We start from the raw sequence: 17,199 nt of genomic DNA, 5'->3' as shown, positions 1-17,199 counted from the left end.
GTGCTGGAATCATTTCACATGCTTCTGACCTTCCAGAGTCTGTGGAAGAAGACTACAGCTTAGTCACCAGAACAGCTTAGTAGAGAGAAATCTTAAGTCACTATTTGAATTTAGCTTGGTCCCTCAGCAGGCTTCTGCCACCAGACTTGACTGGGCCATTATGGCTAATGCCAATGACTTTACATAGAAATCATTGCTGGATGTCAGAAAAGACACAGGGTCTTACTTTACACTCTCCCAGGCTCTGCCAGTCAATCTGTACATGGCGCCCAGCTTAAAGCTCTGCATAATCTACCAGGATGCTCTCAAGGCAGTTTCCAGAAGAGCTAGTTCTCCCTATAAACTAAAACCTGAGTCTATTAGTGACACTTCTATTGCTGTAACAAGACATCATGACCAAGGCAACCTCAGAGTAAAGAGTTTCTTGGTGTTTATGGTTCCCGAGGGGTCAAGTCCATGATGGTAGGAAAAACAACATCCAAGCAAGACTAAAAATTGACCACAGACTGTGGCTGCCCTTTCTGCTTCCAATCCTGACCAAATGTCACAGCTGCTCCACTAGACCTTGAAGAACAGCAGCTCCCAAGTCCTCTTGGTTTGAATGTCACTGAAACACTAAGGATTACTTAGTGTTATTTACTGCAGACTTTAGTAAGAGCCCCCAGTCACCCAGTCATCCTTTCTCATGCAAATCTGTATTCTGCTGATAACCCCACACCCAGTACCCACTTCAATCAAGAGGATAAGAGCTAGTGTTTAAAACCATGATTATTAGTCAGTAAAGCACAAAAATTAATGTTTTTGAAAATTAAATTTGGGGTCTTTAAGATGATTTTTCAAAGGTTCTTTTATCAGTAAATCAATGCCCTGTAGTAAAATTAAATTATAATTTATTAAGAAAAATAGAATATATACATGCTATATAAAGCAGGTATCATTCTGTTCCTGTGACTCTGGGTACCTGACCCTGGCCTAAGGGAAGAATCAGTAAGTCTCTGAACTGCAAAGAAAGTTTCTCCTCTCTCCTCCAGCCACTCAGACCCTCAAAACCACGCCAGTTCATTTCCTCGGCTGCAAATAACATTCATGACATTCTTCAATGCTCTTTTATGTGTCAATGAGAAACTTTGACTTTGACATGCTTCAGTGCATGGTTTCTGTAGAAAAATGGTGGCATTGATAATGTCACTGCCCTTTCTCATTTGCCCACCAAGCATACTTTCAACTGTGACTTTCCAGGAGCCACCATATATAGGAACCCCACAGAGCCTTCATGAGTAGACCAGGCTCTTTTAGGCTCCTGGGCCTTTTGATCACAAGTTCAAAAAATAAAAACCTTAATGTGGCTCCCTCTCTACACAGCTGCATTAGTCAGGAGACAGTGATGGCCTTGAGAGACTGGTGGGGCTCTAGCAGGCTCGGCCACAGCAGACAGCCATACCAGATCATGGCCTCAGAGGGGTAGCAATCCCAGCAGCCAGAGTTACCAGGTTTGACTGCCAACATATACTGTCTATGGACAACAAAATCTCATATTCATAGGCCAGAGACAAAACTGCTGCCTAGTAGGTATGAGACTCTAACGTCAATTCCTAATACCCACCATACACACACAAACACATACACGTGCACACACACACATGTATGCACATGCACACGACTTTTGGTTTTCTGAAACAAGTTTCTCAATTGTACAAAGAGAAAAGTAGACTAAGTTTTTTGTTGTTAATTGCTGTTATTAAAACACAACTCAAAACTACTAGATGTAAGCCCATGTGAAAAGAACCACAGACAATAAAGACATTTTTGGACCTGATACATTTCTCTTTAATCTTGAATTAAGTTCTAAAAGAGTTAGATATGGTGGCTCATGCCTATAATGCCAGGACTTAAGAGGTGGAGACAGGACTGTCTCAAGTTTCAGGCTAGTATGAACTGAACTTCAGAATGAGGTCCTGTCTCAAAACCAAAACCACAACAGCCAAGCTGTAGTGGGAGAAAAAAAAGCGGAGCCCATCTCTGGACTTGTACTGCCACACTGGACTCTACATTTGTACACACATGCGAACTCACACTAATCTGTTTGGCGTTACACAACACAAGTTTAAAAGAGAAATGAGACTTAGCCACCAGTCCGAGACTTGTGCAGGAAAAAAAAAAAAACATATTCTTATGAAGTGGGGTCTCTGAGGACAGTTTCACAGAGAGAGCAACCCTAGTGTCCCTGAAAAATAAGCTTCAGAATGGCCGGGCCTTTTCAGGTGGTTCTTATTGCTGAAGAGATCAGAAGGATAAAAAAACTTTCCTGGATCAAGGTTGCCTAATGTGGCCTAGGTGTCAGGCATGGGCTGATGGGGAAAGTCGGGACCAAGTAAGTTGGGCAATTGTGTATGCTGCAGGACTCTTCTGGGACTCCAGTGAACAAATGTGTGCTGAAACTACTGGACAGAAGCTCTGGCCACAGTCCTTCATTCGTAAAGCTCCCAAGATAAGCAGGCTTCTCAGAAAGTGCCTTGGGGGAGAGAGGGGACTGGAGCAAAGACGCTGTAAAGTTTCTGGTGGCAGGAATGGGGTCTTGTTTACCAGGACCTGGCGTATGGATCACACACACACACACACACACACACACACACACGAGCACCTACACACGTACAACCCTTCTCTGTCTAGGATCCACACAAGAACAGGTAGGTGTCTGGATTGCCTTCTAAAGAACCCAAACACTACAGATTCATAATGCATCCTAGAAGACTTTCTCCCACGCATGCCCCCAAAAAGGAAAATAAAGTAAGAATTTTATGAAGAATATGAGCTTTTTTTCCATAAGAATAATACCAAACCAGATGAAGGGGATGCTACAATGTCCTTACAGACATTCATCCTTTACTGCCACCTGCTGGCAGCCAGACACATACATGGTAACTTTTAGAATGGTTAGATTTCACTGTGGAATTCCAAACATTTGTTTAGATTTGGCATCTCCTATGACATCACACGTTAGAAGGGTAAGGGAAGCATTTGCCGTTGCTCTTTTTTTTTCTTTTCCTTTTGAGCTGAAAGTAGCCTAGAAGCAATCTTACTGTTGATAGGAAGGAGCTGCAGCAGGGTATACACCACCACGTCTGTTGGTTTTTCCAATGAGTCAGCACTGGGGTTAGCCATTTGGCTGTGTGTCACTACTATTTGAAAGTATGCTATCAATCTTTCATCCCTGCACAAGTGCACACATGGAAAAGTCCCATGACCCTGAAAGAAGACGATATTCAAAGGAACACCTATCTCTGCCAGGGTAAAATCCACTTTGATACACAAAGTCTTGGGGAAAGGCATGCAGAGGGTCAAAATTGGTTTCTGACAGCTGAGATTCCGTGTGTTAGATGCCACAATGCTACCCAAGAGGATGGCTGACCAACCCCTTCTTAAGCATACCTTGGTCTGGAAGCAGCAATAGAGTTGGGTTAGGTAAGGGTGTTTCCGTGCCAGAGCCAAAATCCTCTTCTCTGTCATTGTGCAGTCCACATCGTCATCCTGCAGGATGACGTCTTTCTTTAAGACCTTCACAGCATAGACTTCATCCTTGCCCTTGAGTTCCGCCAGCATGACCTGCAACCAGTTTTAACCATTTGCTCAGTCTATGCACACATGGAATCAAATCATGTCAAATATCTAAATGCTAGTTGCTTTTTTTAATTGGGTATTTTATTTATTTACATTTCAGATGCCTTTCTCTTTCCCCATTTCCCCTACCTAGAACCCCACTCCATCCCATTCCTCCTCCTCCTTTTTGCTTTTATACCATTTTAATTACAAGCAGGTATTAAGGTCAGTTCTAGGTGGAAGAACTAGCAATACAATAGACGCAAATAGTCAAGGAACAAGCATGGCAATAGACAAAATTCTGTGAACACTCCTGTGATCACTGTTTCTAGGGTCTTATCAGGAAGACCAAAATATCTGAGCCTACTTCCCTGTTCTAGCCAAAGTCATTTTCATGTCTGAAGCCTATTTCCTTGTTCTAGCCTAAAATTTAGATTCTTGCCTGAAATTACTTCTTTGTTCTAGCCTAATATTTAGATTCCTGCCTGAAGCCCACTTCCTTGTCCTTGGCCAATGTAATATTCCTGCCAAGCAGTCCCAAAAGCTCCCTACCTCTCCCCATTTTTTTATTTCATAAACAAGAATGAGCCTGTCTTAGGTCGTTCTGCCAAGAATTCCTTCCTTAGCTATCATGGAATATGCATTATTCAAAGCAATGCACTTCTGTCTTAGGTTGGTGATGCTCTGTGCAGAATCTTACCCTTCCTTGGCTTGCCAGCCTGTTAATTTAATAACTCTCTCTGGGAGTCCATTTTCAGGTTTAAGCCATGTGCTTTGTCTGCCAACATGTTGATGTTGTTAAAGACATGGTTTAACATGATGGGCAAGAATAAAAGTATTTCCAGGACAAAAAGGGCTAGCATGATCAAGCTATATATGCCATTCTTGAAGCTTGACCAAAATAGAAATAGACCTCAGGCCATGGGTAATTTTATCTGCTAGTTGGTTTTTTTCCTTTCATTTTTAGTGAAGATGTTTTGGAAGTTGATATTTTAAATGTTTAGGGAAACTACCTAACTTTTTTTTTTTTTAATCTCTGGCACAGTGCTAAGTTAAGAGAAGTTTAATGCACAGAGGTTAAGTAATTATTCATATCTTCATCTCCATTAGTGATACGTAATTATCAAAGAACAAATGTAGCATGCTTTCTATCTCTTTCCCTTTTATCCTTCTCTTCTCGCTTCTTTTCCTCTTTCTTCCTTTCTTTTGACAGTTCCCAGTATGTAGCCCAGGCTGGTCTTGAACTCATGACGCTTCTGTTTCACCCAAATGTTGAAATATTAGGTGTACCCCACCATACCACACACAAATACAGACTTTCAGAAGAATCATTATGTTCTATGTATTTCCTACAAGTTCTCCATCTTTATCATGATTGCTGGTACTCAGTTTAAAGTAAATACACTATAATTAATTCTGCTATCTCCTTTATATTAGAAATTTACGTTATACCCAATTAAGTTCTATATAAGTTGCACTGAGTGCTTTTGGACACAATTTAATTTTTTTTGGCATTATATCCTTGAAATAGAAATTTTCAGAACCAAAGTGTTAAACATTTAACACATTTCCTGATATTTAAAAACAAATTTGTTTATTTTTTATATGAGTACACCTTAGCTGTCTTCAGACACACCAGAAGAGGGCATTGGATCCCATCACAGATGGTTGTGAGCCACCATGTGGTTGCTGGGAATTGAACTCAGGACCTCTGGAAGAGCAGTCAGTGCTCTTAACTGCTGAGCCATCTCTCCAGCCTTCATTTCCTGGTTTCTAAGAGGGCTACAATCATTCACTTTAGTGAATAGCATCTATGAGCATGGGGCCACTTTTAGCCATTCCTTCTGTTGGTTTACTTCTTCTTCTTTGACAAGTGGTAGACATTACCCTGATTCTGTTTTCAACTTGCAGCCTACCTTCCTGGGATGTTTATTTTCCAATCGATTCTCTCTGTGGGAGAGTTACTTTTATCTTCTGTCTAATTATTTGGAGGTTGTTGTTTCTTCTAAGTCGGTACACATATGAGACATAAAGACAAACCTCTTGCTTTCTGCACCAGTCCTTTCACACCTGCTTCATGACAATCTATTTTTTCTTACTGAACATAAATCTTTATCTTTGTGTACTTAATCCTGCCCTGTGTTTGCCTTTACAGTTTTATCCATAGATCTGCAGGTAAAGACAAAATTCCTTCCCCTGATGGCTTATGAGGAGTCTATTTTCTTGGCATTTGCCTATCAGTTTGGTGTTTTTATTTATCTCCAAATAGTCACAGGTCATTCTCCTTCCAGGGGACTTTGAAGAATGTTATTCCAATGTTGTTGTCAAAGTAAAAGAACATAACCCAAGGAACTTGAGAGATCGCAGATTCTGTCACCGACAAAATACGGCCTATAAAACTGGCTCCAACCTTATTTTGATGGCTGTGATCTGAGCATGCTCATTTCCCTAAAATCTTGCTCAGATTTAGACCTATCCCTGCTCATAGCCCAAGCCAGAGTCACCTAAACCAGAGCTCGGTCTGTTTCTTATTTAGCTAGTTTTTAAAGAATGTGAGTGCTTCAGCAGTTGCCATTTGAGGAAATTCCAGTAACCTCCCTGACAGGTGATCCCAGGACAGATAGGGGAGGTGAGTGCCTGCAGAGCAGGCCCTGTGCCTGAGGGTTTCCCAGAGCCTTCCCTGAAAATAGCCCTGGAATGGTGGATTAGGTAGGTATTTAGATCCTGGCTGCTTCCCAGAGCCCAGGATAAATGAGAGAACCTGACACCTAGAGCTGACTGGTTACCCACCAGGCACAGCTTTAAGACAGACAATGAGATAGATGTCTGAAATGCCTCCCAGATTCCTGGGCTCTTTGTCTCTTTGTTTTTCTAAAAAAAATCAAATCTTTGCATTTTGTCACGCTCATCACTGAAGGGCACATCCCCCACAAGGCAAAGGACAAAGCAGAGAGCAGGGGAAAATGTCCTCCAGGACAGAGGCCCTGGGTCCACGACACAGTTCTCCAGTTCTCCTCTCACATGGAGACGAAGAGCAGAATGTTTAGTAAGCATCAGGAAAATCAGTCAAAGGACATTCAGCTTCCAAAGTCTACACGGTAGGTTTGCTCTGAACCTGGAGTCCACCAAGTACAGGGCCTTAGAGTGCATCCTTAAAGTCTTCCTACCGAGAAAGCAAGCGGGATTACAGATGGCTCTCTGCACAAAAGAAGAGACATGCACATGGGGACAACAGTGGAAAGCGGGGAGCACATGCCAAACACTTGACACCTCTCCGTGTGCTTCTTCCCTGCCCTCCCTCCTGCCCTCCCTCCCTCCCTCCTCCTCTCCCTTCCTTTATCCACTTGATAAATGAGAACAACCCAATCCTACAGAGAATGCCTGCAGACCTTGCCAAAGCTGCCTTTGCCCAACACCTTGATGAAGTTGAACTCATCCAGGCCCAAGCGCTTGGCCTGGCCTTGCCGGACTTCGCCGTTCTCGCCAGGGCTTGCCAGCTGGCCATCAGTAGAGGACGAGCCTCGGTGCTCCTCTCCTCGGTTGTCAAATGACAAGGCCTTCCGGATGTTGTTTTCAAGTTCTTTTAGTTCTAAAAGCAAAGGTGAAAAAACGAACTAGATTAGAATTACTTCATGAGCCGTTTACATGAAGACTCAATATTCAGAACCCATCAACTCTCAATCGTCCTCCGCGGAGACAGATCCAGGGCATCCTGTAGGTTCCTTTATCTGTCTAGCACATTTCTTTTGGTACCTAGTGTGCAACAAGCCATCAGTCTGCAAAGCCAAGGATGTAGTTCCTGATCTGTCAGGATTCACTGCCACCAAAGGCTTCTGAAGGCCTTCTAGCAACCTTGTCCATAATTTAGGTGTGTTGAGACTACATGTCTTCACTGGATCTCTGCAGGCTCAGGGGCAACAGGCACCCTTCCCTTCAACTTTCCTTTGAAGATGAGAACCCTCAGAAGCCACCCTCACAGGCATTACTGGCGACAGAATCACTCACTCACTCACGGAGCCTGTGAACTAGAACTAAAAAAACCTTGAAAACAACCTTTAGGAAGCCTTTGTTTTTCTAACCGTTTTTACTTAGCCTTGACATTGGCTTTACTCTGAGTACTTGTCCAATGTGAAGCTACCTGAAGCTGCCTAATAGAATGAGCCACAAGCTTATCATTAACAAAAGACTAGCTTCCTACAATGGTGTGTCATAAACTTATCTCTGCCGGGCCAGGAATTCCGGAGTTCAATTTCACAACTATGAGATAGTCTTGTGGCCTTCTGGAGTGTGTGACCTAAATTACCTGAATGATGGTGCTGGGTGGCCCTCTGACCTTTTCTATTTGAAGAGGGCCTATTATGGTTAGACATTCATTCACTAACGTGAGCATTCATCTGTGTAGTATAGGTGTCCTGACATGATCCTACTGTAGAAGACTCTCATGAGTAACAGGGGTTACAGACAGGCACAGGGTATTTATACTTTGGAATGAAGACAGATGAGTGAGCCTCACCTCTGGAGAAGAAGATCTCTGCCTCCTTTCCAGAAGGACTTTAGTCATAAGGGCCCATGCAGAGGTCTAGAGTGAACTCATAATGGGGTGGAAGGACAACAGCCAAGCCTGCAGACAGCCTTGTGATGACAAACTCAGCAGTAGCATAGCTCACTCACTCCGAAGTATGACTTTTATCTCGTTGGAAAGGCCTCAATTGTTAAGAGCATCTTGGAAGGTAGAACCAGATGTCTGAAGACCCCAAAACTAGAAGAAAATGGCTTTCTAAATTCTTACAACAGAGGACAGACAGTGTTCTGCTCGTCTCTGTTTTGTGATATGTTACTAAGAGGCTTTCATATTCTTTAGTCAGGCTGGGAAGCACAGGACTTGCCTGACTGGTACATCTGCCTGAATAAAGCCCCAAGAGGCACAGCAGACAGCACACCAGGCAAGAGCCTGGCCTTGGAAGCAGGGGTACATTACCTTACCTGGGTCTGTTATCATTGGACTCCATCTCTTTGGAGTTCCAGGACATTCAGTATTAAAAAGGAAAAGCTGAAAATGTCTGACTGGCCCAGAATAGGATCTGTAAGCTAATTACTTGGGGAGGGTTACAATCTCTTTTGGAATAAAGACACAGAAAGTGAAAAAGACCAGAAGAGGAGCTGAGATCAACATTCTATAGTTTCTAGATTGGTGAAACTGTCTTGCTTACTCCTGAGTAAGAAGTGCTGTGTCACAGTGATGATCTCCAATGAGGAGTTGACAGTTCAGGAGAGGCATAGGCCCATCCTGGACACCAACTTGGTTCTTGGCCTCAGGTCAAGCATTTTCAATGCTGACCTACCATTTCTCAGCCAGTTACCTAGGCTGAGCATCAGTATAGAGCTGGTGTGAGTAAAGTATTAGCAACAACAGCACAAGAAGGGCCATAGAGAAGAGCACCACCATGTGGTGAGGTCATTCTGCCTTGTAGGTGTGTGCTGCTCTTTCCAGGAATGTTTGGGAGCCATCTGTCACCAGAAGGAAGCCTTCAGACAGAAGTTCTTGTTGAGCTGTGGCATCTCAGATTCCATAAATGTATACACATTATGCCTACAGAACTTACTGTCTTAAGCATATCTAGTTAGAAGGAATGAGACATCCAGAGTGTAGGCAGAGGAAAGTTAGGCCTAGGGCTGACTCCCCCTGCTTCTCAAATTTTGTCTTTCTATTCCCATCTGTTTATTCAAATAACAGGAGAGGAGACATCCTCCCTAAGTCAGCCTGATCTCAAATCTTGGGGTGCCATGATTAATGGGAAGGGTTGTAAAGCACATAGATAGACATGTCTAGGACCAGACAGAAGGATGGCATGATGAGCAAAGGACTGGGACCTCTCTACACTTGAAACCAGGGCAAGAAGTGAAGCTGTAACAGACTGCAGCACACACATGCAGGCCCCCCTGCTACCTTAGGCTGGAGGGAACAGAGTCGAGCATTCCTGCCTAGCGCTTAGCATCCAAGAACAACTACCATATCAACAAGTAAGTAGTGTGTGGGGACTTGATGGTGGGGCTGCTGGCAGCATTCAATAACAAGTGACAGGGGTCAGAGGTAAGAGGCAAATCTCAGAGTCTCACCCTGGTCACAAGGGGAGGTGGGCGCTGACTTGGATCGGTCATCTTCAGATGGAGAGTTTCCAGAAGCCGGCTGTGGGGACTCAGCACCAGCAACGAGCTAAAAAGGACACAGAGAGAGAGTCACAAGAAAGGATGCTTGTGCTGTCAAAAGCATCAAGACACTGTAGGAAGCTCAGCAATGTCCATCAGACAGAGAGCAAATGCTTAAAAATCCATGTGCCAATTCAATGGAAAAACAAAGCAAAACATGAACGACCTCCACAATATCTATCCTCTCCAAAGACAGATGATCCTTAAAGCAAAGCTCTGCTCCAGTCTTTACATGACACTCTCCCCCTACCCCCATACACACCTCACTGCCCATCCCTCATTCCCACCCACCCCCACGTCCCATTCCCAACCCTACAATATCTATGTAATGCAAGTTCTCCCACCAAGTCAATGCGATCTTGACTAGCTCTACCTCCCGTTTGGTGTTTATTCATAATCTTATTCACCTTTTCATCAATGACATCATCTGCAGGTGCATATTGTGTGGGGTCCTCTAGTTAGACTTTCCAGTACTTTCATTGCCCCTAGTGGCTGGCACAAAGTACTACACATAGCAGATGCTCACTAATATTTCCAGATGTTGTTTAAACCCCTTAGCACATTTTAGTGGAAGATTTCCAGTCACTTTCATTTTGTTACTGGCAGGTCCAACTTAAGTGCCAGTATGGATCTGGAGATCACAAGAATTTCGACTCCTTTTCCTATTGGTCTTCCCAAGGGTCTTTTCTAGTAAAAGGTCCGAGATACCTGCAAAGACCATTTAGCTTCTGACCAAGGATATGTCTCTCCCCTGTCTGTCATGTCATACACCTGAGGCTTTCTATCAGGACTGTCACTCAGTAGAGATTGCTGGATGACAGCTCCTTGGCCCTTTCTCTACCTGGTCCTACTTTCCCCAGCTGGTCTTTTCTCATCGTGAGTCTACAAATATAAGCCTGCAAATGTAAGGCAGAGGACAGTACCTTTTCACTAGAACCACAGCCTGTGTGCAAGGACAGAGCATTTTCCTTTAAACCTCTTGTGACAAATGCTGTCCCACTTCCAGCAGAGAAAATCGTTCTTCTGAGAAGGACTTTCTCCGGCACCAGAGACCTTGCTCAGCCTGCCTCTTTAGATTCTCTAGTATTACTGGCTAGTGTCACAGTGGCTTTGCCACTGCCTTGGGGCACCAAACAAAGTTGTTTATTTTAGGATTCACAGAACCTGGAGAAGCCATCCAATGTTTAAGGCCTCACAGTGACACTGGAGAGGGTAGTTTCTTCAGGGCTTGCAAAACAGCTTTGTTTGTTGGGAAGACAAAAGAGAGAGTTAAAAAGATAAAAGCTGTCTGACTCTCTTCATCAGTGGGATCCAAGCTTTTCTCCGGGCATGAGGGAAAAGACATGAGCAGGTTCAAAACCAAGAAGAGTGGGTAATGTAGGCTCTTCAGGCCAAGGGTAGAGGGAACTCAAGAGCAAAGACCATGTGGCACTTAGAGACACACTTGCTCTCCTAGAAAAGCACTTTGAGAAGTTTGACACTTGGCAGATGGGGCTGCACCCTACCCACCCACACCAGTATTGACTGTACCAATAACATCCTCCTCATAATCTGTTTTCCAAAGGCCTCTAAAATTTTCTAGGGCAGGTATCATGGCTGAAGCAGAGCCCACTAGAGATGCCCTTAGCTCAGTTTACATCCATAGGCCTTGACCTGCCAAAAGAACACATTAGAAAATACAACTCTTCATAACAACACTTAGAGTGTCATATGGATAAACAGGGCTTTGGTTTCTAAAGAAAGGCCATGTGTTCTTAAGTATTTCCCAGTCAACTTTGTTAGATGAAGGAGCTGGCTCATCTGTGCACCCAGTTATCCTCAACTTCAGGGCCCAGATTCAGACACTATCTACTTCATGACAGTTCTGGCAGCAAGTTAGTCTGCTTCAGCGTCTAGAGCAGCAGTTCAAAACCTGTGGGTAAAGATCCCGAGGGAGTTGGTGGGAGTTGAACAACCCTAAGGCTATCGGAAAACATGGGTATTTATGTTACGATTCGTAGCGGTAGCACAATTACAGTTATGAAGTAGCAATGAAAATGATTTTATGGTTGGGGGTCAGCACAACATGAGGAACTGTATTAAAGGGCTTCAGCACTAGGAAGGCTGAGAACCGCTGCTCTGCAGTGTTATGTTTTTTCTAGAAGGAACTTCAAGGTCTTCATCTCAAAGCTTGTTTTCTCTGGTGAACGTTTTATTCAGTTGTGTTCCTGAAAACTGAACTCTGGGTTTCATGGACACATAGGAAAACACTCTAGCATTAAGACCCCCTAACCCACACATAACTCTTAACGCTTGCTCCGACAGCTGCTTCCTCCAATTCTGAGGTATAACAAGCTTTTCGTGTTATCCGGCCTCTTTCCACAAACACATGATATTTTGAGTAATGTGTCAATGCCTAAACCCAGGAATCTTCCACCCTCATGTAAGAATACTCTCAGAAGCAGGCCTAGAGAGAGCTCCAGAAAACCTACTCAGCAGTCCTTACCTTTTTCCTCCTCTGGCCACTGTTGGTAATTTTGTCTGGAGTAACGCCAAGGTCAGCCAGGACTTTGGCAATTCCTCTGGCGTCCACCCCGCAGTTGGGAGCCACGTTGGTCTCACATCGACGATGAACATTCATTTTGCAGACTGTAGGGAAACACGGGGGATAGACAGCCAATGCTCATGCCCAAAACATGATCTTTACCAAATTACAGAAGGAACGTGCTCATTTGAAAGAGGTTGGAATATGAAGAAAAATAAAAATTAGATAAAACCACCACCTATTCCATTACAAAGAACTACAGCCACCCACCAGGCACCTTGCAGAGAATGTCCAGAAGAGGTTTCTGGTTGTTTCTCCCTGATGCTTTCTCTGCATACACGAAGAGCAAGCAGAAGGCACATTTCCATTTCCATTTCCATTAGAGCAACAGGATACTGCCTCTGTGAGAACCAACTTATTTTCACTGACCTATGCTTGATTCTAGGCCCAAATGGATGCATGCCACATATGTGGTCTGCCCACCGCTCTAATGTGGGTCACGCAATACAGGGAGCTCCCTGGTAATCACAGGAGACACTCAGCCAGCTTCCAACAGGGCCAGAGGAAAACAAACAGCCTTGAAATCAGCTAGAGTATTTCTGCTTGTCCTACACAGACCTGCCCTGAGAAAAAACGTCTTGTTTGAGCCTTATTCGAGGGTTTTATCAGATCCTAATGAAACCTGGAGAAACATTACATCCAGACTAATCACCCCACTTCACCTGAGGCTTGAGCTGGGAGCACTGTGGGGTTTATACTCCACAGGTACAAGCTACTTATAAGACATCACACCACAGAGCATTTACTGTCGGTCCTTTGGCCTAGGGTATCATATCTGGTTAGTCTGAGGAGATGGAGCAACGAATCTAGACTCTGACATAGCAAGGATGTTGGAACTATCGAACTGGAACTATAGTTAATAAGCTTTAAGAGACTCTGAGGGTATTGTTCAATGGTAGAAAACTTGCCTACCTACTCATGCATAGAGCCCTGAGTTTCATCTCAGATGGCAGGGATGGGGTTGGGGGGCAGTTTCAGGAGACCTATCACCTCAAGGTTTCCACTACTTTCCAAACCAAACTGTGGCCAAAGCCTCTCTGACACAAAGGCCATTGGATGATGTTTAAAATCCAAACTGTCACATGGGTATGATGATTATGATTGTTTTATTATTCGATGATGCCACCAAACTGCAAAGGGCGTGATGCTGGCATGTGACAACTCAACCGTTACAAGGTATGTGTCCTGTTTTATTGCTACTTATTATTGTCAACCTCTTACTGCGCCTAACTTATAATTGCAACTCTGACACAGGTATAAGATAGGAAGAAACATAGCACAGATAGAGGTTCGTACTATGTGCAGTTTCCAGGGCCCATGAGAACTCTTGGCCATATCTCCTGCCACTTCCATGAGGGTTTTAGAGCCAATCTGCATCTCTGTACCACAGTATATTAACTGGATACAGATAGTTTTAGAACTTGCATTAAAAGAGTGACAACGCATAGTGACAAGCAAGCTCACCAGGTAGACGGGATCCTTGGTATGCACCTAGCAAGAAAACATCAAAATGTATCTGGTTTAAAAAAAGAAATGAAAAACATCGATGGCCTCACTATTAGATCTAGAGACTCCAGTACTCCTCTACCAGACAGAAACAGACTTGAAGAAAGAACATCCTCAAGGCCATGCTTAAATGCTGCAACAATATCAATCACCTAGATAGAACTGACTTTCACCTAACAGAAGGACACACTGTCTTCAAGCACACAGAAATGTTGTTTTTTTTTTTTTTTATACACCACATGCTGGGCCATAAAATACCTTAAATCAAACTGTTTTGGAAGTGTTGTGACTTTACATCCTAGTCTGCAAAAGAGCATCAGATGAGGTACATATGGTTGCAATTGTGTTCAGGAGCTACACTATAAGAGGCTGGCTGTTCACGAGGAGCAATTGCTATAAAGACATCCATCACTCTACTCCAGCTCTGGGGCTGTAAGTATGCTGGGTGGTAGGCCAGTAAAGTCAGGAATGGACCACCACTTCCAGGTGGTCATCAGGCTTTAGAGCCAGGGCTAGGCCATGCCTACAGAGGATCTGAGGCTGGTGTTGACATGGTGGCAAAAGCGCTAGACTATTGGGGTCATGGAAGTTGGGAGCATCACCAAGTTACCTACCCTGCTCCCACTAAAACACCTCTCTCCATACTACTCCACCGAGAACCAGAAACAGCTGTACTACGACAACCAGAGCTTCTACCCAGGAATCCCCATAATGGCTGGATGGCTAAGGTTCAGGCGAAGGAAGATGATTACAACAAACTACAGCACTAAGAATGGGAAAGTGGGCCAGAGAGATGGCTCTGCCTTTAGAGGCTACACTCACAACCAAACTGTCAATCTGAGAGGACTCATGTCATCAGAACAGTGTACATGGACTGTTATGTAGTTATGGAGGAAGGTGAGAGGCCACTCATTCCTCACAGAAATTCTAAGGAAGTAAAACCATACAGAAAACACAGTACCAAGAAGCAGATAGCAGGCTGGACTCAGGGCAGCCTTGTTCTGAGTATGAGCTCTAAATCACCAGAGTTCACTTTGTAGGTTGAGAAAGCTATACTTTTAAATTTTATTCCAATAGGTCGTATAGCATTTACATGATGTCTGATTTTAGACCACAGTAGGGTGGAACTAGAAGTCAGTAAGAGAAAGATAACTTGAAAATCTCAAGCAACACACTGCCAACTAACAAGGAAGACAAAGGAAGACTCCTAGGGGGAAAGTGATTGATGTGGAAGGTACAGCTTATCAAAATTGATGAGATGTAGCCAAAGCAGTACTTGGAGGGAAATTTATAGTACAAAATGTATATATATTAGAAAGAAAAGATCCCTAAAACTAGTCATCTAAGCAACTAGAAACTAAGACTCTAACCATCTAAGAAACTAGAAAAATATACAAATTAAATCTAGGCTAAGGATAAGATAAAAATTACATCAAAATCAGTTGAATTGTAAATGCAAAGTCAAGTGAGAAAAAGTTGTTTCTTTTTTTTTTTTTTTCAAAAGATCAATGAGCCTTTTCACCAGGAAAAAAAAGGAGAGGAAGAGAGAAACACACACACACACACACACACACACACACACACACACAGAAAGGCGGGTGGGGGAGAGAGAGAGGGAAGGAGAAGGAGAGGAAGGGGGAGGGGGAGGGGGAGGAGAGGGAGGGGGAGGGGGAGGGAGAGGGAGAGGGGGAGGGGAGGGGGAGGGGGAGGGGGAGGGGAAGGGGGAGGGGGAGGGAGAGGAGGACACACAGTTGTTGAATTGTTGGGCCTTCTGCATTGTAGACAAGTGCTCTGTCACTGAGCTACATATCCAAGCCTCTACAGATCCTTAGTATATCTGAAATGACAAATATCAGAATTAAACGTCTGCCAAAGCATATACAGGAAGAAAAAGCCAGTAAGAATATCTCTTCTACTAGTAAATACTCGACAATCACCTTCTGAAACAGAAAGCACTGTTTCAGATGTGAACAGATAGGTTCACTGGTCAGGGTTACTAAACATTTAAGAAAGAAAAACCAATTTTCTGATGTCTCTTTTAGGAACTAGAGGCAGAGGAGATACTTCCTAACTCATCATGAACTCCTACCATCCAAAAGAGAAAAGGCAAGAAAAGGCTACAGGGCAAGATCTTGCATGTTAGATGTAAACACGCTAAACAAACAAGAAAGATCGACAATAACCCTTAACAAAACAATAGCAAAATTAATCTAAGAATAAATTAAACCTAACAGGGCATTAAATGGATCTTCTTTTTAAAATTATTTTTAATCAGATATTTTATTTATTTACATTTAAGATGTCATCCCCTTTTCCCATCCTCCCCCAAACTTCCCTATCCCATCCCTCCTCCTCCTTTTTGCTTTTATACCATTTTAATTACATGCAAGTATTAAGGTATGTTCTAGGTTGAGGAACTAGCAATACGATAGATGCAAATAGTCAAGGAACAAGCAAGACAATAAACCCAGATAGTCAAAGAACAAGCAAGGCAATAAACAAAGTTCCCTGATCACTCCTGTGATCACTGTTTCTAAGGGCTTATCAGGATGACATCTGAGCCTCCTTCCCTGTCCTAGCCCAAAGTCATTTTCACACCTGAAGCCTACTTCCTTGTTCTAGCCTAAGATTTAGATTCCTACCTGAAATTACTTCTTTGTTCTAGCCTAATGTCAGATTCCTGCCTGAAACCCATTTCCTTGTTCTTGGCCAATGTCAGATTCCTGCCAAGCAATGGATCTTGTGGAATTATTCCAGGTGTAAATGCATATTCAACATTTGGAACAAGATTTTTTTACTGACCCTGTGGAGCAAGGCAAACATAAGAACCAAAGGGCACCACACAGAGAGGCAGCCAAAGGGTCCCTGTCTGCAGATGCAAACTTGTCTGTAGAAAACGTTAAAGAATCAAGAGTAATGGAGAGAGAAGAGGGGAGGTGAGAACTGGAGGAAGAAGGCACAGGGAAGAGGAGGGGGGTGGGGGAAGAAGAGGGGGAAGGGAAAACTCCCTTAGAGCCAATACTTGGTTATAATAAGGTTCAGGACACAGGGTTAATAGGAAAAGTCAACCAATTCCCTATAAACCAGCCGTGAATAAAGGGATTTTAAAACTAAAACCATTGTCACTTATACTAGCATTCTTAAATGAATGATAAAAAAAATCTAGCAAAATACATACAAGGTTCATATGAGAAAAACTATGAAATTATGATTAAAAAACTCTAAAGATGGAGGCAGAGGCAGGTGGATTTCTGAGTTCGAGGCCAGCCTGGTCTACAGAGTGAGTTCCAGGACAGCCAGGGCTA

General features: G+C 43.4%; 1 protein-coding gene across 3 annotated transcripts in view; it reads right to left on the bottom strand.

Moving 5' to 3' along the window:
* The window catches only part of Prkce (protein kinase C epsilon), a 486,892-nt gene that overhangs the window by 154,732 nt on the left and 314,961 nt on the right, over positions 1-17,199 (bottom strand). For all 3 annotated transcript variants that reach the window (XM_076942406.1, XM_076942405.1, XM_076942408.1), the window contains 4 exons: positions 12,290-12,432; positions 9,715-9,811; positions 6,987-7,186; positions 3,430-3,603 (listed from right to left, as the gene is read on the bottom strand). In XM_076942406.1, the coding sequence (XP_076798521.1) occupies positions 3,430-3,603; positions 6,987-7,186; positions 9,715-9,811; positions 12,290-12,432 (614 nt within the window). The remainder of the gene's footprint in view (positions 1-3,429; positions 3,604-6,986; positions 7,187-9,714; positions 9,812-12,289; positions 12,433-17,199) is intronic.

The sequence above is a fragment of the Arvicanthis niloticus genome, chromosome 11, assembly GCF_011762505.2.
Source record: "Arvicanthis niloticus isolate mArvNil1 chromosome 11, mArvNil1.pat.X, whole genome shotgun sequence".
Taxonomy (NCBI): Eukaryota; Metazoa; Chordata; class Mammalia; order Rodentia; family Muridae; genus Arvicanthis; species Arvicanthis niloticus.
The sequence above is the reverse complement of the archived record's forward strand: the minus strand, read 5'-3'. Positions and strand labels throughout refer to the sequence as shown.